Consider the following 21,277-nt stretch of genomic DNA (forward strand, 5'->3'; position numbering starts at 1 on the left):
TAATCCTTCTTCCCATAATTAAAAGCACATTTTTCTTTGCTTTGTAGGCTTAATAAAATTGGAGGGGGCAGCTGCCAACATAGCATTTTGATCACGTGAAAAGAGAGACTTGGAGGGAGAAGCTTGGTGCCAAAGCTATCAAAAAGCTCAGCCAATAACCTAGCCAGCCCAGCATTACAAAATTGGTGTTGTTTCACGTGTGCTGCTGAGTTGGAATGAGGCATGTTTGAAGCTGAAGAAAATTGGCGCCTTTTTCTTTAATTTCATTTGCTTTTGGATTGAATTTCATTTCAGATTTGAGGCTCTTATCTTCCTACAAATAGGAGACCTCTTCCCCCTTTTGTAGACACTTTTGAGCTTAATGATATGCTGCAGAATTTGCTTTCCAGCTTTTGTGCTCTTAAGTCACCTTTGATTTACTACTTCTTCTCCTTTCCTCAAGCTTCCTTCCTCTGTAGGAAGGCCCTCTGAGCTGTGAGGTTTCACCCATACACCTTTCCTCCATTAACACACCTCAAACACTGCAACATTTCATCAATCCGCTGCACCATCATTCACTACTGGTTTCTTTTGGTCTGGAGCCTCTGTCTGCACGTTCCAGCTGGGATTAGTTTCCATCAGTTAAAGTTTCTGTTTTGTGATTGTTTACACATGGTTGTTAGTCTCTTTTTGAATATTGTACACACAACCCATCCTTCATCCTACTTTAAACCATATCACATTTGTTTAATTGAATGATCAATCGTTGTACTAAAAAACAGAGAAAAACGATTAAAACTACATTAACAACGCATAAGACTCCAAAAAAAGAAGAAAATGTTATGGCTTAAGAGTTACAAAAGCTAAAAAAGTATGATAATAATTACACTTACTTCCATAAATCCAAGTGCTTTTGGAAATGTGATTTCAGTGACTTTATATTGAAGTTTATGAATGTTTTTGGATTTAAAGTTGGAAAAGTTTAGTCTGTTATTAGAGAAAAAAAACCTTGTATTCTCAGTAGAGAAACTCTTGAAAGCACTTCTATTTTGAATCCAATCATACCCCATATGTTTATCATAAGGTTTTGTACATATATATTCCAGTTATAATGAAAAAAAAACAATGCATGATTAAGTTTTGTTGAACAAAATTAAATCATGAGAAGAATAACTTCTTTCTGTCTAGTTATATGAATGTAATAATTTGTGAAACTTGCCTGTGGTGTGCCCTTTTCGTGTGTTTGAAGTCGATACTCGTGCATGATCCAATCTGATTTTTGTCCATTGGGTGCTTGAGCTTTGTAAAAGACTAGGGTTTTCCTCATTCCTATGAAGTCATGCTTTGAACAGATAGCTTTGTCTCTTCCAGTTTCTTTCCAAAACCCTACTGTAGTTGGTGTATTTGTGCGAGGTACTGTTGGATAGTTGTTATCTTTATGACTAAAGAAGTACCATTCATTGTGCTCTTCTGTTCCTATTCTGCAAAGCTCTTCATATTTTCAAAACACCAAAATATTAGTGACTTTTTGTTAAGTTTGAATTATACAATCCAATTTGACTGTTACCTGGAAGATCCCATGGGTCAATTCTATATAAGTCAACATCTTTTATGACATGTAGGTGAAATATTTTAACATATTTCACTTTATAAATTTGACTGTTACCTTGAAGATCCCATGGGCTAATTTGTTGTGAAATATTTTAACATAGCATTCACTTTATAAATTTGTTGTCAACATTAGGGTTTATTCCTTAGGTCGTTTCTGGAAGCATGCAAAGGATAATTTTTTAATCTAATTCACCATGAAGGATGAGAGAAAATAAAATTATTTCCATAATTTCGTTTACCTTTCTAACATAAGGTTTTACTTTTTACTCCTGCAATTGTCTTCTTCTGAGGAATTATATTTACATATTACTTACTTTCATATAGAACTTTTACATGCATCATAAAATAATATTGCATATTTTATCTCATAAAATATTGTTTTTTGTTTGAAAGCATATCTAAGATTAATAACAATAGTTAGAGATAACTAAGCTTAAATATTTCAATATTTCGTTAGCATAAAATGAAAGTATATTTCCTCATATCTCTTGTATGCAATTACAATATAGCTAGCATGTTATGCAAAAGATTAGCCTAAAATAATTAAATTATGCAATACAGATGAGGAAGACCATTATTTCTAATCAGAGATGTGTTGGAATAATTAACATAAAAGAGTAGAAACAAAAAATAGAATAACTATAGTACATGTTTGGCTAGTTATTTTTTGTCTGGTGAAAGCATAGACTATGCCACAATTTGTATTCCAAGTCCTAACCGATGTGAGATTTGATTCTGCAACCAGTATAGAATTTGTTGTGGTGTTTGAATTTTAACTAGTTACCAATTATCCCTTGTAGGTTTTTGCAGAGAAGAATATCAACATTGAAATTCATAGCTGTCATTGGTTAGTATTGCTTTGAGTTTATAGTTTGGTAATTATAGCTTTATATTCCATGAACTTTTGACCATATGTTATAACTGAAGAAGATTATTATTTGTTCTGTACTCTATAGTTTGGTAATTCTTGTAGGTTTGATTAACATTTTGTGTACTTAATTTTTGAACTTTTTTTTAGTGTTGATATGTAAGTATGGTGGAGGTTTTTATACTCTAAGATGGATACATGTTGTTAATTTTAAAGCATAGCTCCTCTTGACAGGGTTATTGTCTTAATTGTTCTTCCTGGTTGCAACTGGCTGGTGCAAAAGTTGTTTCCTGTGGAGATTTTTGTTCAATTAGTCAAGTATGTATTTCATTTCTATCTTTATTCCGACTATTGAGTGGAGTATTATGTATGACTTTTTTCTTGTGTTTAGAGGTTGAAAGAAAAGTAAAAAGACATTACGAAATTATTAAAATGGATTTAATGATGATTTATATATATTAGGATTTCATTTTGTTCCAAGTTTGATGACATTCTTTGATCCTTGCACTTGAGTTATCTAGTTGAATAAGTGTATTAATGTTGATTTTGTCGGGCTGTTTACTGTTATAAAGTAGTCATCAGCCTAGAAAGAGCAGCATGGTAGTGTGCTCCTTTGTGACGTAGCATTCACTCTGAGTCTCATTCACCACTGTTCTTTAGTATGCATTTTTAGGCCTAGCCCTCTGATGGATTTGAAATTGTGCAAGGTCTTCGTCAATATTTTCCATCTTCATCTATTTATTTGGTTTCTTTCCTTTTCCTATTTTTATCATCATTAATGATTACAAATATCTATGTCACTTGATGTTCCTGTTTGTTATTGGGGTATACCTCATTTGTGGTCATCATGTATGTTGTGATTCCACAATAAGGAGTACTACACTTATTTTATATGAGTGGCAGATAAAATGAGATACGTGGAAAATATAATTATTATATATGCTCCTTTGAATGTGATTTTGTTGTGAGATGTGCCTATGTATGTCTTTCATTTTAATATTTTATGGCTTGAAGTCTAACTTGTTTATTTTATGGACATTCAGTACAAACCATAGAGATAGTTGGAAGAGTCATTATGGAGAAACATGCTTGAATGCAAATGATGATGTATTTTGTTTTTAAAATTAATTTGGTGAAATGATTTGTTTGACTTATTCACTTATTCAATTGTATACTTTGATGTATAGATTTATGCACGACATTCATGCAGGACAAAATACTTGGCACATGTGAACAGATTATTAACAGATGTTCAAAAGACATTGATACAAACAACTCCATTTGCATGGCTATTGTCCATTGATGTGGATGCCAAAATGAGTAGGACGCTACTTTTAGAATTATGTACTAGATGGTTAGAGAGGAGGGGCGGGTTTGAAGTTAGGTCTGTCTTTATTCCATTCACCAAGTTAGACCTTTGCTTAGGTTTAGGGGTTAGGGTTAATGGAGAGATGTTTAAGTTGTTTAAAGACAAAGTTGATTGTCATACTAGGAGATTGTTTGACACGATTGATGTGAGTGTACATAATGTTTATGAAGAAATTCAAAAGCGTATAAAAGGGGATGAAGTGGGTGATGTTTGTAGATTATATTTACTGTTAGGGTTGAGTGAGTTTTTCTTCCCAAATAGAGGTGAAAAAGTTTACTTAGGTTTATTTGAATTATTAGATGATTTATCGTGTATTGGAAAGTATAACTGAGGGCGTGTTATTTATGAGTATTTGGTTTCTAGTTTGTGTGATGCTGCATTGTGTGTGGGAAAGAGACAAAACAGATCACACTGTCATGTGGTTGGTTGTGTATTTGCATTACATGTATGTTTTGATGTTAGTTACAAAAGTTATTGTGTTATAATTTATAATTGTTAGTTTTTTGAAATTGAAGTTTGTATGTAACAGATTTGGGCAATGGAACATGTTTTATTTGGTCACAAGAAGTTGGCTAAAACAAATAATTGTTTACCTATAATCCTTCATTGGATACATGTTAAAGTTCGTGAAGCAGAAATTGAGAAAGCCTTTCTTGTAATGAAGTGAGATTAAATTAAAATATGTTATACCAATTGGATGTTTTGGAATTTGTATTGATTTTAATATGATTTAATATTGTTTTGTATAGGTCATTACTGAGGTATATGTAAGCAATGAAGAGATGTGTACTGAAATAGTTAAAGAAGGCTTAGATGGTCATCATAATGTTGGATTGAAGGAGAACTTGCAAAGGCAATCTATGACTGATATTGTTGTCGAAAATGAAGCTTTGATTGCTATCATTGTTGACCAAGAGGCATCCATTGGCAAGCTTGAGAAAATGGTTGACAACCTGCAAATGTTTGTTGCACAGAAGCGGCAACAGGTTGATGATGTTGGGAATTCAAATTCAAAAAAAAATTGCGACGTGTTAGTTGATGAATTTGGGACCAGTAATTCACAGAAAGATTATGAGTTAGTAGTTTCATCTGTTGGGAAGTCAAATTCTAAGAAAGAGTCAAAGATTGAAGGTGATGATGTGGAGAAGTCCAATTCTGAGAAGGCTTTTGACGTTACACTTGATGTTGTTGGAAAAAGTTTCAATGAAAAAGGTGTTGATGTTTTAGGTAATGAAGAGATGGATATTGAAAAATCTGACATGTACACGCGTTTAAAAGCTCAACCTAGGAAGCGTGTTAGAAGTGTTCTTTTGAAAACTCCTTGGACAAGATTAGATAGAAAAAATCGTAGGCGCATTGTATAGCTTATGAACTTGTTTATGTTACAATATTAGGTTGAAATGATAAATATTGTTAACCTCAAATGTTATTTTGAATTATGTTAACTGTTAGTATTTTTTGATGAATAGAGGTTGAATCTATGATCCATTTGTAATTGTTATTGAGTTGTTATTTTCCAGGTTGATTGAACTTCATTTGGGAATACGTAATTTTTATGTTGTTTTTGTTTATAAGGGCAATTGAATTAACCATGTGGTTCATTAGAGATAAGCTATAACTGAAAAAGTTTTGTAGTCAATACTGTAAATTAGTAGATTATTTGCTACAGTAAGTGGTTATTTGTTTGAAAAGTTGTGGTTGGTTGTAACAAATATTGTGTACAAGAATAAAATGATATAACTGATTTCAAGTGCTTTGACAACAATAGTAGAGTAAGCAGTTAATGTGCAGCCCAATATTTGGGTAAAGGGAATGGTATTATGCACAATAATAATTTGGTCATTTTAAATGCTCAGCCTTTTGGCTGTAGTTAGTGGTTATTTTATTTAAAATTTCTGGTTGGTCCTTACACATCTTTTGTTCAACAATAAATTGATCAACCTCATTTAAATTTGTTTGATATTAAGGTTTGATTAAGTAGTTATTGTGCATTGCGTGATGTGGTCAAATTGACTATTATTTGGCAAAATAGTTATTTGGTCATTTTAACTAGTTTGATTATTTTGTTCAGTAAGTGGTTATTGAAGTACAATTTTTTGGTTAGTTGTCTCAGACACAAACACAATGTTTACATATAATGCCCCTAAACTCAAAAAGCAAACAACTACAATTAAAATCCATTGTGTCTCGCTGAAATGTAACCATGAATGCCCTCTCTTCCCTTATTTCATTATGAATGGAGTCCTCCATGACCTTGTACAGTTATGAATTATCTTGTACAGTGATGAATTATCTTGTACAGTGATGAATTATCTTGTACCACAACGCCATCAACGAAACAATTAATTTTACCTCTAAATTCTGACTGTATTTTTGTAAACTTAGCATGTTAGTAATGCTTTTGGAATTGCCGCTCTATGAGTGATTGTGAACCGCATGCAAGAGTTGTGTTTAATGACGTGAAGTCAGCTTGGGTCTCTTTCTCTATCTTCTGTTGTAGTGCATTGTCATATTGTTTAACAAATTCTTGAAGAGTAGTGCGTGAGTTAATATATCCATCAAAGAATGCATTCATGCTCTCGCTTCTTTGAGTTGTTGACATGCCAGCCCAAAAACTGTTTCTCAAGTAACAAGGAACCCACCTATGTCGTTCTTCGTAAAGTGAAGAAAGCCATTCATCGTGTGAAGTGAAAAGGTTGTTATCATCCTCTCCCATCCATAAACAAAATTATCAACTGAATCAGAATTGTACACAACTTGCTTAAGTTGGCGCTTGATATCCTTGTAACCTGCATAACCTTATAACTTTTCAGGTATTTTTTTCATTATATGCCACAAGCACCACCTATGACAAGTGTTAGGAAACACTAATTCTATGGATTTCTTCATTGCTTTGCACTGATCCGTAACAATTCCTTCGGGTGGTCTATTGGACATGAACCGAAGCCATGAATTAAATAGCCAAACAAATGAATCTATGTCCTCTGAACATAACAAACCACAACCTAACAATATAGATTGGCCATGATGGTTGACACCAACGAAAGGAACAAATGGCATGTCGTACTTATTTGTTAAGTATGTTGTGTCAAAAGATATGACATCACCAAAATACTCACAAGTTGCCCTACTTCGTGCATCAGCCCAAAACACATTAAGTATGCGGTTGTCGTCATCCACATCAATGTCGTAAAAAAAATCCTTATTTAATTCTCTCATGGAAGAGAAATGGTTTAAGAGTGTCTTAGCATCACCATCTTTTGATAAGGCTCTTCTTTGTTTGGCCACATAATTTCTAACATCGTGTTCGACGAACTCCATGTTCTCATAACCTCCTGTTGCACAAACCAAGGACTAGAAACTCTTGTTAATCCTAACTCCTGCTTCGGCATTCAAGTCTAGAGTTCTTTTGACGTTGAGATTCATTCTTTTATTGCCTCGAAACAATCTGGACTTCGTTGGACTAAGATCATGACTATGTGATGAGTCAATATTTTATTCACTTCACTTAGTTTAGTGTGCTAGAATTAATCAGGGAGTTGTGCTTAAATGTCCGGTATTTTTCCGTTTTTGCCAATTGTGCTTAATTTCATCAGAAATTCTTATTTTAATTAATTTGAATTATCTGAGGCTATTATTTGCATTATTGATTTCAGGGAAAATTTTGGAAATACAATTTGGGACATTTGAAGGTTAAATGATAAATGTGTGCTTGGAAAGAAAGAGAGCATGCGGTGGCGCATGAGAACGTTCCAGCCAAGGCATGGGTGCACACGAAAAAGTCCAGCTTGCTGGAGAGCGGCGTTGATGATGGTCACCCATTTCTTCAGTCCAACAAGGCTTGGGAGCAGCTCGGTTTTGGCCAGGAAAAAATGCTGCAACACGTGGAGTTGGAAAATGCAGCAACACGGCCCATGAGCAAAACAACAGCACGTCCAGAAGGGTTTTTATTCCAGCAGCCTTGTCTTTGGGAGTAGCTCTCGACCTGGAGAGGGAGCAGCAGCGAGGTACTTCATTTTGGATGAAGAAGAGGCCACGTACACGGACGGAGAGAATGGAAGGTTATGGCTGATGATACGTTGGTGGAGGAAGTGGGATTGATTTTGCTGAAACGGTGCACTCAAGCGTTCAGGATTTTTGGAAGCACGACTGGAAAGAAAAAGCACACGGGCACTCACTGTTTGAAAACTTAGTGCACACATAGGCTTGGCCGAACAGTCAGCTTAATACCGAATGGTCTGTTACCGAACGGTCACCGAAGATATTTGAGAGTCATGACCGAACGGTCTTCTGATGACTTGGCCAAACGGGTGGTGAATGAGTACCGAGCGGTCTGTTGAAGCTTGCACTTAGGCCGACCACTACAAACCGAGCGTCAACGAATGGTCTGCCAAAGTCACTACTGAACGAGTTGAGAAAGCACTGCTAGAAGCCTCTACTGAACATGCTGCATTTCATCCACCGAACGGTCTGTGTTGCACCAAATGATCAGAAAAACATGTAGAGCATGCCGACCGAATGGTATACAACATGTCCGACCCACTTATGACCGAACGGTCTGAGGAAGTCTGCACCGATCAATTCCTGAGCCTGCAGACCATTGCTTACCGAACGACCATCTAGTTGTGACCGAACGGTCAGATGAAGTTATCAGCAATAATCATATTTTGGGACTAAAAGAGTGTGGCCACGTCAATGTTAGAGTGTAGTTTTGGTTAACATGGTCGTTGGGTCAAAGCTTAGGACTTTGGTCCCCTTTTTAGGTCATTTACTAGGGCAAGCCCATTAGAAGGGCATTTTGGTCTTTTGGGGTATATAAAAACCCTAAAATCAGATTTCTCGGAGGTCTCCCAGCCACCACTACGTACCTGTTTTTAGGGAGCATTTTCTTCCTCCTCCACCTTTGGGGAGGTTTAGGTTTTATTTCTTTTGCATTTCCATGTATTGAATCTTGTTTACAGTGCAATTTAAGAGTTGAAATCATTGATGCATTCAGTTTTCAGTTTTATTTCACTGTTCATTGTCTTCTTCGCTCTTGCATTTTACTGTTCATTGTTGCGTTCTACTGTTCATTTCGTCCTTTTTAATGTTGCAGTTCTTTTTTTTTACTATTCATTGGCGTTTTATGTTTGTGGGGCATTTTCCATTTGCAATTTCACATTCTGCTGTTTAAGTTTCGCTTCTACTGTTACAGTTTTCGTTTTAAGTTCAGTTGTATTTTGATTCTGTTGCGTTTAGATTCTGCGGTGTTTACTGTTCATGCATTCTTTGTAGACCATTCGGTCTTTGCTTGCACCGTTCGACTTATGGCTCTATTGCATTTTCATAGTGTTCGGTTTGTTTGTACCGTTCGGCTTTGGTTTGTGCTCATCTTCAATTCTGTTCAGCTTTAGAGACCGTTCGGCTTTTTCTGCCTTCAGTTGTTTAGTTTTCAATCTCATTTCCATTGTCTTGCTTTATTACCGTTCGACTTGTCTTGTTTATTTCCTTTAGCTTGTAGGCTTTTAAGCGTAATACCGTTCGGACATACTTCTGTGTATGACCGTTCGGTCTGTTTGTTGTTGTAAATGACCGTTCGTCTCATGTCAAGACGTTCGGCCTAGGTGCACAACCGTTCGGTCTCTAACTTCACTGTTAGAGGTCGTTCGTCCATTTCTTTGTTCTGCTTTTTATTATCGTTGCTCTGTGACGTTCGGTCTCAATGTTATTACCGTATGGTTTTTACTTCTGTGCAATTTATAGTGCACCGTTCGGTCAGTGCTTTAGACCGTTCGGTCTTTTATATCACCGTTCGGTTTTAACACTTATGGTTAGAACCGTTCGGTTTTCTGCTTTTAGCTTTTAATTTTGTTAGTTGTCTTTAACTTCCAATTTTAATTTAATTTAATTTTCCTTGCAAAAACACTTTCAAACCCCCCCACTACGTGTTTGATCTGAGACTAAACCACAACATTGGTCCTTGAGAGACGACCTAGGAGTCACTTCCTAGTACTATACTACATTCTTTTATGCAATCAACTTTTGTGTGAGGTGCGACCCTCTCATCACTATGTACAACATCAAATCCTAAAATGTACCACTTTTCATCTCTTTTTGATATAATCATTCGAGCTGAACAATCATTAGCGCATGTTGGACGTCCAATCATTTGATTCTGAATGGGGGATACATATTTTCCAGCCCTAGAACACACCATCATGAAGTAACATAATTCGTTATTGTTGTTCTTCCTTGAACTCCTTGTACGAATTCCAAAACCCTTTGATATTGCATATTGTCTATAAAATAACTTCACTTCATTAACAGTTTCAAAAACCATTCCAATTGTTGGAGCGATTGAGAGAGGTTGAACATTGTTTTCATTTAATTGTTGTTCTGCTTTTTCGTGTTGTTCATCAATTTGAATATCATCCAAAGATGTATTTGTATGCTCCATGTACCTGATTTTCCTACATTTAATTAATACAAAAATGATTACTACTTACTGCACTAATTAAAATGGTCCTTCATATTCAAGAAAATGAATTTTGTATATGTTCATAACCATTTAAATAAATAACCATCTACCAATGCACAAATAACCATTTAATTAAATGTTGTTCATCACTGTCAATTTCATCCGAAAATGTATTTATATGTCCTCCATCTACCTCTTTTTTCTACATTATTGGAGTACAATAGATATTACTAAAAAGTGGACTAATGAATGTCATCCTTATTATTCAACTTCATCAATCTTGTATATGTACATAATCATTAGAGGAAATAACGAGATACAAATGACAAAATAACCATTTACGACACCATTACATGTTGCTCATCAATGTTAATATCATCCGAATATGCATGTATAATGTCCATGTACATTGTTTAAGCACATTAATTCAATACACCTTTTATTGTTAATTACTGGACTAATTAATATCGTTCTTCATTAATTTAAGTTAATAATTTTTCTATATGTCCATAACCAGTTTAACAAATAACCACATACCAATGAGGAAACAATCATTTACTGTACCATTAAATCTTTTCAAACGTACAATATGCAATGATTTCTGTCACACCGAACATTACACACTGAGAACAATATCAGAATGACAAGGAAGATGACAAATATCATTCCTAACAATAAAGGCAGTGAACAGCCTTCTAGGCAACTCTAAATGTTTTTTACTTTGAATAGAAAGTTGTAATAACTTACCTATTTAATAAAACTGCAATGGTTGTTGAGAGTAATGCACTTCAATAAATGAGTCTGAGCTCTCCCCATTCAGTCATCTTATCTCCCACCAATATTAGGGTTTATGGTTGGGTAATAACTTCATTGTGGTGAAAGCAACATTGTCACTACCTTTCATTCCAATCATAAAACGAAAAAAGTGTGTGGGTCATTAAGTTTTGGCAGAGGCATTAAATGGACCGTCATTGCATGACTTCTATCACAAGCAATCACATTTAATGCTTCATAGGGGAATTTATGTAATTGCACAATTCTCTTATTAAAAATTGTGGTTGGGTGGGAATACGAATCATTTCACTGGAAGGGAGGCACAATATCCACGGTTCAAGTATGCCCAATACGGAACGTTTCATTTCCTTCACCCCCAACTACTTCTTTACTTATGGATTTTATTTGGTTATGTCCACATCCTCTTCCTTTTTTAATTCTGTGAAGAACAACATCGACCTTCGTTATTGTATACCCTTGAAATTTCCCCTAATTATTAGGGTTACTTTTGCTGCACACATCCTCTTCAATTTTGTGTTTTCTCATGCACACGTCATAGGATTTAGGGTCATAGGATGTAATGGGTGTAAAATACAACCCGAAGGGTATAGAACAAGGGAATGGAAAGGTACCTAGGGGGACCGAAAGGTAGAAAGGGGGACTGAAAGGTAGAAAGGGGGTGCGAACGATGCAAAGGGCCGAAACGAACAGTAGACAACCATAGGCTATAATGTTGTGGTTACATTTCGTTCTCGGTAATCCAATACTTTGCTTAGGGAATACATCGTTTTAGTTTGTTTAACTTGATTTTTTCTTCAATATTGTTTCTTTCAACAGCAACAAAGAGCAATGGAGCCATGGGAACAACTTGATATTGATGAAAGTGATCTTGATAGTTTTATTCGCCGTTGCAATTCTAATAACAGTGTCATCCCGGGCCCTGCTGGTGTCATTGAGGCAGCTATGCTTAACCGACAAGTGAATCAAAACATTCCAACACAAGAATTTTTGAGTGACATAGCTAAAGCCAGTTTTGATCGTGACTTCACTTCCAATGCTTGGCTATGGGTTGAAAAATTCATTGACATCCATGGTAAGTACCCTAATTGGGAGTTGATGTTGATAAACTTTTTGTAATTTGCTATTTTAGGAAGATTATCGAAATAATAATTTCATTTGCAGGATTGTTGGTTAAACATGAGGTTGAGCATACCTCAACCCTTGATTCATTAAGAGGAACTTGTAAGGTATCTTTGTTACGATGTCTTGTTAAAGCTTGAGAACATAACAGATTGGGTGACATGAAAATAACAATTCGGGTAGGTTCATGTATATTTACTTTTACTACCATCTTCAAATATTTTTTTGGAAAATGAACCTCTTTCTTAACAGGATCCAACAGGGACTGTAAAAGCAACTGTTCACCACAAGGCCATTGATCATCCTAAAATAGGTGTACACTTAAAAGTTGGAAGTGTGATAATCCTACAAGATGTAAGTATATTTTATGTTCATAAATACGTAGCTATAGACCTTATATTCCCACATCAATATGTGGAGTCAACCAATAATATTTGAACAGGTTGCAATTATTCACCAATACGCGGAACATACTATTTTAACATAACTCTGAGGAATATTGTTAAGGTAAAGATTTTTGTGAACAGTTTTGTATTGTACTGTTATATACAATGTGAACTTTTTTATGACTTTGAATGATAGTCTTTGATTGTGCAGGTTTATGGAAGTGATATTGGCTACCCAATTAATGACCTAGTACGTCTATCAATACCAATTGATACCAACAAGCCTCCAACACGTTCCGTTGATGACATCCTATCCAAATTGATTCCACCTCTTCACAACGACAAACCTAAAGGCAGTGGATGAAAGAAGAACCATAAAAATGCAACAACTTCAAAACTTTCATAATTTGCTTGCTTGTATTTCAGATTTATCGTTCTTATTTGTTGTCGAATATTGTGTGTGATTACATGGATGTGTTATGTAATAAAATTTGTGAACTACTAAAGTTAGCTTGTTCAAATTGATGTTGCATTAAGTGCTTATGTAATGTTCGTGATGTTATAAGTTTTATATGATATTCATTTGCTGAAAAACAAAATTTCATAAATTGGTGCAGTATCCGATTATTCCTTCTTCATTATGTGGTTATATATGAACGTAATTCTATACAACTTATAAAATGACTAATATTGAAATCAATTCTCATGCAATGTTGCAGTTCAGTAAGTATTAAACCATAATAGAATGATTAAACAACGAAGTACAATGCTTACACCAAATAATTATAAGCAGGCCAAAACAATCAGGGACAAATGCCACAACTGAGTCCAAAAGAAGTAATGGTCCAGTAAGTGGTTATGTATTAACTATTTTGTGGTTATTTGTTACTGTTATTATGTACAATAAAAAATACTTTACTTCAATTTCAACGATTGTATTACTTTGTTTCACTAAGTTCTTCTAAGATGAAGGGTATGTTGTGTACTAACAAATTGGTTATATACATGAAATGTAGTAGTTCTTGACGACACTTTTTCATTACATTTGTGGTTGCAATAACTGGTTATGTTGTTGGACCTATGTGGTTATTTCTGAACTGGATTATCAATGTTAAAATTCTTTGATGCAATAAGTGGATATATGGATAGCTATATTCGATTAATTACTGCATTGGTTATGTACAACAATATAAGTGTTCAAATTCAATTTAAATGATAACATTTTTTTCGTACAGTAAGTGGTTATATGTTAAGTTTTATATGGTTATTTGCTCAATAACTTATGTACACTATATGTTCTGCTAATTTACTTAATAACTTATGTACACAAAATGGACATTGGTCATTTAAACCTTTTCATTCACACATGCTGTAACTACATTGAACATTGGTGGTACTAGTACATAAGTAATGCAATTTGTGATCCTTCATTATACATAGAACAACTTCAAAAACAATAACAAAAATTTTATCATATTCTATCATATTCCACCAACTTCATTACAAGTTCTATCCCTTCTTTAGTGTCTTCAAATTCTTCATGTTGTCTTACTTGACGACTTCTTCATTTGCTATAGCATTCCACACTTCTTTATTACTGTACTTCTATGAAGATTTCCTTCATGTAATACCCAATCACAAACCGTTTGTTGTCGAATAAGTTGTAATTGCTCCTGCATTGATATTACAGTTGTGAAATATTACAATTAATAACTTCTTATCATAAATCATATAAAACAATATAAACATATACTTAAAGAAGACCAACCGTTGTGTAATCGGGCATTTTTTTGCCATCAAATTTAGGTTAGATGTCCCATAACTCCATATATTTCATCACCAACAAACCACAATCATACCTACACATTAAACTAATATTAGAAAGATCACATATATGAGACAACACAATACATTGGTTATGGATAAGGTCACTAACGTATTTGGTTGGATTGACAAATCTTCTTTAATGACCTTCAATTGTCGCTCCTTACCATTTGCTTCATTATCAATCATATTGAATAACTCTTGCAAACAACCAACCTTACAAATTTGTATTCAACACATTCAATATTATTGTAAAGCTTTTACTCTAAAATAATACTTCCATCAAAAGAACAAGATTACAAAACAACTTCTCTTACCATTGCCTTGTCAATACCATATCTGGTCCGCCTCTTATGACCAAGAGAATCTAAAATGAACAATTCCCTTGATTGGCAATTGACACAATAACACCACCAATGGTCATCACCCACACTAGGCACAAACAACTAAAGAACCACAACCACAAAGATCAATATAGTAAACAACAAATGTTATGATAAAGGTATAGGTTGAAGTACTTACAAATTCAGAAATTAACAAATGATTCAATGAAGAACTTTGAGGTTGGAAGAAACGATGATAATTTGTTGCTTGCAATACTTCTCTTTTTTTTTAGGAATCTTCATTCTTTCAATGATCATTGTCTACAAAAATTGCATTAGTAACATTAGTTCAAACATGTGTACTTCAGTAAGGTGAAACATCAATGAATACTTAACGTATCGCAAAAAATGGACTGAAACAACATCGAGTAACCATGCCTGATTTATGCAATTGATTGTACACAGTCATCGCAGTCTCAAACAACATAACCTACACCAAAAGTTCATAACCAATCATTGAATATCTTTTTCACATTTATATTTCATTAATATAAAATAATGTAGATATTTTGAATCTTAACCATTCTATATACTCCTCACATAGTACTTGTACACAACGCTTTTCGGGTATTTGAACTTACGATGTTATCAATTTTTGCACGAGGTCGAAAGCATTGCAAGTATCCTCTAGTTAAGATGTTGTTAGACACCTCCACAAGCGCTCTATATACAAAACAAATTCATCATAAATTTCAATTATAAAACATTTATACATCATTTAATTTATTTTTGTAACCATTGTGTTATGTATAACTTACACATCACCATCATTACAAAGCGATGAAGTGCATGTGGTGTAAACACTTCCAAAATCAATGTTCTCATGTCTGGAAGCTCCCTCCATACCTAAATCATTCATTTTGTCATCTGTGGATGGTCCCCCCATACCATCATTAAAAGATGGAATTTCATTGAGTACCTCTTCTTGAAGACGTCTTATTTTCATTTCTAACTCATCAAGCCGTTCTACATGCTTATCAACTCTTCTCCTTAACACTCTCTGGTCTTCCACAAGTCTAGCAAACTCTAAGTTCTCATCATTTGACTCAGGATTACTTTTCCCACCGTAAGTTTGTGATTTCTTTATTTCATCATTATCTAATTGCTCTTCAGACAAGTTGCATTCCCACAATATCTTCAAAACAAAATAGAATTTTACCAACGCTAATAAATCATATTAAGCAAATAACACAACAAATCTAAGAATTATATAAAAAATTATGGAATTACCTCTGTTTGTTGAAAATTTAATTTGATATTTTTCCTTTTATCTTTAATAACAACCCAATGAAGAAATCGGGGATAAATACACCCTCCACCAACATGATACAAACTGATGTGTTCAACAACCCACAATTGTAAAGTTCATGACAACAATTTTAACTCTTTCAAAAAATATCATCATTTATTTCCTAACAGTTAAATAAATGAATGTATAAACATACCTGCAAAATTGTTGCACACCCAGCTATGTGTATAACTTCGTGGTAAGATCTGCGATTGTATTTATCGCATGCCCGATTCAAACTACTTACTATCAAACCATGTACAGCATCACCCCAATTGTATATATTTAGATCATTAATGTTATCTAGTTTACTAAAAGGGACACTATTTATCACATTACTATTCCTAGGAAAATAAAATGCTGCAAAACCTAACAAAATATATAACCTACAAAACATGTCAACACTTTTTTTGGATTTAAATGTCTTATGCATCATCTTTTCCATTATACTTAAAATTGTGATGTCCTCATCCTTAAACAAGTCATTGACAATGCCACCAACATCATTCTCTAAATTAACATACTCACTAACATTTGGTAAAACTAAAAAAAAACAAACTTCATCAACTCTAAAAGGCACTAAATTCTCCTTAATCCTAAACGCCTTATGAACCACGTCCCACCTACTAATTAACTCTATAAGAATGGGGCTAAAAATAACCATATTGTCAACCATATCCACCAACCACTTGAAAGGTGTTGACTTTAAACGTTCCTTTTGAAAGGATGATAGGCAACCGTTCACTTGAACTATATGTTGTGTCTGGACTCGATGCCTAACTTTAAGTGAAGCCTGCAAGTATAAATCAAACAATATGTTACTTAATTGAATACAACAATGTGCATATTCAATATTAAATTAATAAAATTACGCCATACTTACCATTTCCCCAACTTCTTTGTCTATATCACTATATCCTGCAACATTATCAAAACAAAATAAAATTGATTGTATAATACTATGTATCTCACTTGACAGTCACATGTTCAGATTAATAAATTGGTTAAATACAATGTATCTAACTAATGCATGCATAAAGTGGAACTGTGGTATTAAAATTTGAACATTGACCACTTACTGTAATACAATGTATCTAACTAATGCATGCATAACTAACCATATCACCACTTAATGCACCAAAAAATGTGAACATTGATATTGAATATAAAAACTTCTACAGTTGTACAAGACCCGACTTACAAATAACCACATCCGACTAAGAAGATAACTCGTTACTGCAGCTCACTACTCAACTAATGCATGCATATAGTGCAACTATAGTATTAAAATACTACCAACAGACACTACAGCCTTGACAATCGTATGGGCTCTAGCTGATCAACCGTCCAGATGTGATGGACAAAGCAAGCCAAGAGATTGATGGTGTGATTGGAAGTGGTACATTAGTAGAAGAATCAGACCTTCTCAACCTTTCTTAACGGAAGTGGTACTCAATTGTTTGTTAATGTGTGGGGTATTGGTAGGGATCCCAACCACTAGGAGAACCCATTTGAGTTTAGACCAGAGAGGTTTCTTAATCAAGAGGGAAGTGGTAAGAGCCTGTTAGATGTGAGGGGACAATATTTTCATCTGATTCTGTTTGGGAGTGGAAGAAGAGGTTGTCCTGGAACCTCACTGGCTTAGCAGGTTGTACAGACCAACCATGCTCCTATGATTCAGTGCTTTGAATGGAAGGTTAAAGGACAAAATGAGACTGTTGACATGGAAGACAAACCTGGGTTAACTCAATCAAGGGCTCAAAAAAATTCCTTTATGTTCCCTTGCCTAGGCTTAATCCTTTTCCTCCCCTGTCATATACTCTTCACCATAATTTCACATAGCCTATCTACGGTTTTCAAAATGAAAAGGTTTATTCAAAAGTTAACGTTGTTATTCAATTAGAACTAAGATTTCGTTCTTGTTATACAAACCTTTTTTATGTATTGAAGGGTCTCATTGTTTCTAAGGGTCTCATTGTCTCATTGAATATAAAAACTTCTACTGTTGTACTAAACTCGATTTACAAATAACCACATAGAACTAACAACATAACCACTTACTGCAGCTCATTACTCAACTAATGCATGCATAAAGTTTGTTTTAGGAAAATGCTTCGTGGACATGCATTGTTTTAAGAGGGAAACACACTAACACAAATTACCTTCAATTTCTGTAAACTTGACACTACCACTGAAATATAATCCAATGGAATCATGGCTGCTCATAATGTTAATCAATATAACATAAATTATTAAATTAACTTCTCTAAATGAAATTTAAAATTTTAACTATATATATTATAACTATTTCAAATTTATTTTGGGTGAATCTAAATTTTGCATCAGCCAAGGTTCCATTGTAAAGCAACCCAAACCCACCTCAGGCAATGAAGTTCTTAGATGAAAAAATATCAGTCACTTTCTGAAGCTCCCCAATTTTTAACGAAATGGAACCCGTATTACGCCTCAATTTACAGAAAAGTCTCAAAGTGTACTAATAATAAAACACGTCACCAGCAAAACAATCCCACCTCCAATATATAACACATAACCGACAAAGCAACCCCACCTCCCGTCAACCCAAAAATAAGAGCTTGGTCCCCCGCAACCCCACATCAATAAACGGATATAGTAAAATATGACATAGCGACAAAAACTACACAGGCTAAGACAGAAAAAAAAATCAAAACCCCGTACCTAAAACCTGAAGACGATAGACGCGACACAAATCGATACACCAACCGAATCCTCCACGACAAACCACTGAAGCACCTGAATAACGTCCACAATAAACCACTGAAGCGCCTCAAACAAGGAAATGGGAAGCATGGAAATCGGGTTTTGAAAGAAAACCTAAATGGGGATTTCGATTGTGAACCCAAACAAGAAACAAACTCCAGTAAGTGTTTTTCCACTTTTACCCTCCATCACTTTGCAATTTATTTAAAGAAAAGCTTACTTGGAGCGTGTCAAATGAGTGTAACTGACACGTAGGCGTGTCAACCTATTACTACTCCACCTCATATTTCATTTAAAACATGCACAATGATGTGAGGGTAAAATAGGAAATTGCATGTTTTTTTGGGAATTTCTTTTTCTTTCCTTATTCTGGTTCTTCGACTTTATTTTTGTCTCGCTCTTAAACTTTCCTTTCTTCTATTTGGTGTTCTCTTTGGGCCTTTCTTCAATCGTGGTGGTTGTCCATGTTTCCTGTTGTGAAGGCTATATCCATTAATTTCTTCTTCATCTTTGGTTATTCATTCTTTTCATTCGAAAAAGTACAAACCCTAGGTTGAGGAAAAAGGGAGAGTTTTGGTATGGCAAGATCGTGACAAAGAAAAGAGAAATTATGAAAAACAACGATTGAATTTGAAGGGAGAAGGAGAGAAGGAGTGGGTCGTGAGAGGCTAAGTAGATAAAAGGGACGCATTCCCTCCCTAAAGGATTTACCTGTGTGAGGAAGGACCAATTCCAGGTATGGGAAAAGCTAACTTGAACTGATTTGTTTAAGTTATGTTAATATTTGATGAATGTATGAACCTATATGTTTATCTTGTGAATATACTCTTACTCGCCATTTTGTTGATAAAATGTTAAAGAAAATTTGCATTTGGTTTGTATTGTAATCTGAAATGCATGAAGGGAGTGGTTGCGCTATTTCATTAACCTGGAATGAAACATAGATAAGCATATGCATGGTTATGAGGTGTATAACAATTATATTAGCAATGATGAAACTGAAAAGTTGTTACTGACTACAGTGTATGATTAATATCTCCATCCCTATCTATGTATCCGACTATTACTTCATACTTATACACTTGTGGCAAAGAATTGTCTTTATAATGGGTGGTACAACATTAACATTTCCAACATCTCATCGTGGCTATCCAACATTTCAACATGGTTATTGATATTATGCATATTTACAACCATGGTCAACATTCAATTTTTTGATTTACAACTACTATTGTCTTATTTTACTTGTTGAGATCAATCACATAGATTACTTGTACACCATTAGTTTGAGTTAATAGTCAAATCTCTTAGTCTCCTTCTAAACCTTTTATACAAGATCTTGTAATATACTTTTTGTATGTGCTTCTAATAACCTTCTGTTCACATGTCCAGATAATGTGAGTAAAGTTGACTTAGGAATGTACTTAAGGTTAAATTGAATTATATTTTAAGTTGTATTGATGTATCAATTTAGGTAATGGGTGAATTATCTTTTAATTGTAACCAGGGCATAAAATTTGGTTTGGTATGTTTATTTGTTGTTAATATATTTTAAATTGAATCTCTAATAAAAGGGGATAACTTCATTATGCTTCTTCTTCTTCGAGAAGGGGGGGGAGGGGTGTTTGTTGTTGTTGAGCTAAGAGAGGTTTGAAGATGGTCCATTCGTGTTCGTCTTCCTCATGTAGTGGGTGGCGGTAGCAAAACCCTAGTGTGGTTTGTGGTTTGTGGTGGTGGTGAAGGATCTACTAGTATTGGTGTATCAGTTTAAGAATTATGAGAACAACTAAAAACAGAGGTAAGCAATTTTGGGGTTGCCTTAAGTATATAATGTATGGTATTTTCGTTAAGTATAAGGTATGGAAGATTATAATTGATTTGGAAAAATCAGCAAAGAGATTGGAAAAATGGATTAAGATGTTGATAGGGTTGGTTAATGTTGTTTGTCTGATGAACATTATTGTAGTTACAAGATGGATGACAAATCCATGACGTCTATTAGTAGTGTTTTCATTGTAATTATGATCCAATGTAATTATGAGGCAATATGTATGACAAATACATTCAGCTTAGTGTTGTATAATTGACGTGTTATTTATCGTAGTGAATGAAACTTATTTTGAGTTCAAAATTTTGTATTAGTCCATTCTTACCACATCTACAAGTATAATAAAAGTTACACTTAACCATGTCTTAACTTTTCTAATTTCTACACTATCAACACCACCTAAACACCACCACTCTTATCTTAGTACAAAAAGATTGACATACATTATATTTCTCAACACATACCAACACCTTATCATAAAAAAAAATGCAACATATAGTATAATATACCAAACCACTTAAACAATAAAAAATTAAAACACTAACACTCATTAAAGACACCTACGCCTACCTCATTATCTTCAATAATACTCTCCGTCGTGGATAACTTCATTTACATCAAGATATTGGCC

The 21,277-nt window shown here is 34.3% G+C and overlaps 3 protein-coding genes and 2 pseudogenes across 3 annotated transcripts; 3 read left to right on the forward strand and 2 right to left on the reverse strand.

The window, feature by feature from the left end:
• The first annotated feature begins 3,252 nt into the window (after window positions 1-3,252).
• LOC148200528 (uncharacterized) lies at window positions 3,253-4,158 on the forward strand. The gene is made up of 2 exons (XM_088112975.1): window positions 3,253-3,270; window positions 3,646-4,158. The coding sequence occupies exons 1-2, from the start codon at window positions 3,253-3,255 to the stop codon at window positions 4,156-4,158; spliced, it is 531 nt and encodes a 176-aa protein (XP_087969101.1).
• Window positions 4,159-4,362: 204 nt separating this feature from the next.
• LOC148200529 (uncharacterized) lies at window positions 4,363-5,191 on the forward strand. The gene is made up of 3 exons (XM_088112976.1): window positions 4,363-4,482; window positions 4,577-4,906; window positions 4,991-5,191. Exons 1-3 carry the CDS (start codon window positions 4,366-4,368, stop codon window positions 5,189-5,191), a joined length of 648 nt encoding a protein of 215 aa, XP_087969102.1. The 5' UTR covers window positions 4,363-4,365.
• Window positions 5,192-6,096: 905 nt separating this feature from the next.
• On the reverse strand, window positions 6,097-10,263 carry LOC148200530 (protein FAR-RED IMPAIRED RESPONSE 1-like; annotated as a pseudogene).
• A 2,096-nt stretch (window positions 10,264-12,359) lies between these two features.
• LOC148200531 (uncharacterized) lies at window positions 12,360-12,948 on the forward strand. Its single transcript, XM_088112555.1, has 4 exons — window positions 12,360-12,377; window positions 12,451-12,556; window positions 12,641-12,705; window positions 12,796-12,948. Exons 1-4 carry the CDS (start codon window positions 12,360-12,362, stop codon window positions 12,946-12,948), a joined length of 342 nt encoding a protein of 113 aa, XP_087968681.1.
• A 2,597-nt stretch (window positions 12,949-15,545) lies between these two features.
• Window positions 15,546-18,305, reverse strand: LOC148200532 (uncharacterized; annotated as a pseudogene).
• Between the last annotated feature and the right edge of the window lie 2,972 nt (window positions 18,306-21,277).

This window comes from Vigna umbellata, chromosome 4, assembly GCF_029865625.1.
Source record: "Vigna umbellata cultivar VRB3 chromosome 4, Vumbellata_1.0, whole genome shotgun sequence".
NCBI classification, from domain to species: Eukaryota; Viridiplantae; Streptophyta; class Magnoliopsida; order Fabales; family Fabaceae; genus Vigna; species Vigna umbellata.

Coding starts and splice junctions, on each gene's coding strand:
- LOC148200529 (XM_088112976.1), top strand. CDS start 4,366: ATGGAACATGTTTTATTTGGTCACAAGAAGTTGGCTAAAACAAATAAT. Junction 4,483..4,576: donor AAATTGAGAAAGCCTTTCTT/GTAATGAAGTGA, acceptor TGTTTTGTATAG/GTCATTACTGAGGTATATGT. Junction 4,907..4,990: donor CACAGAAAGATTATGAGTTA/GTAGTTTCATCT, acceptor AATTCTGAGAAG/GCTTTTGACGTTACACTTGA.
- LOC148200531 (XM_088112555.1), top strand. Junction 12,557..12,640: donor GATAATCCTACAAGATGTAA/GTATATTTTATG, acceptor ATATTTGAACAG/GTTGCAATTATTCACCAATA. Junction 12,706..12,795: donor CTCTGAGGAATATTGTTAAG/GTAAAGATTTTT, acceptor TTGATTGTGCAG/GTTTATGGAAGTGATATTGG.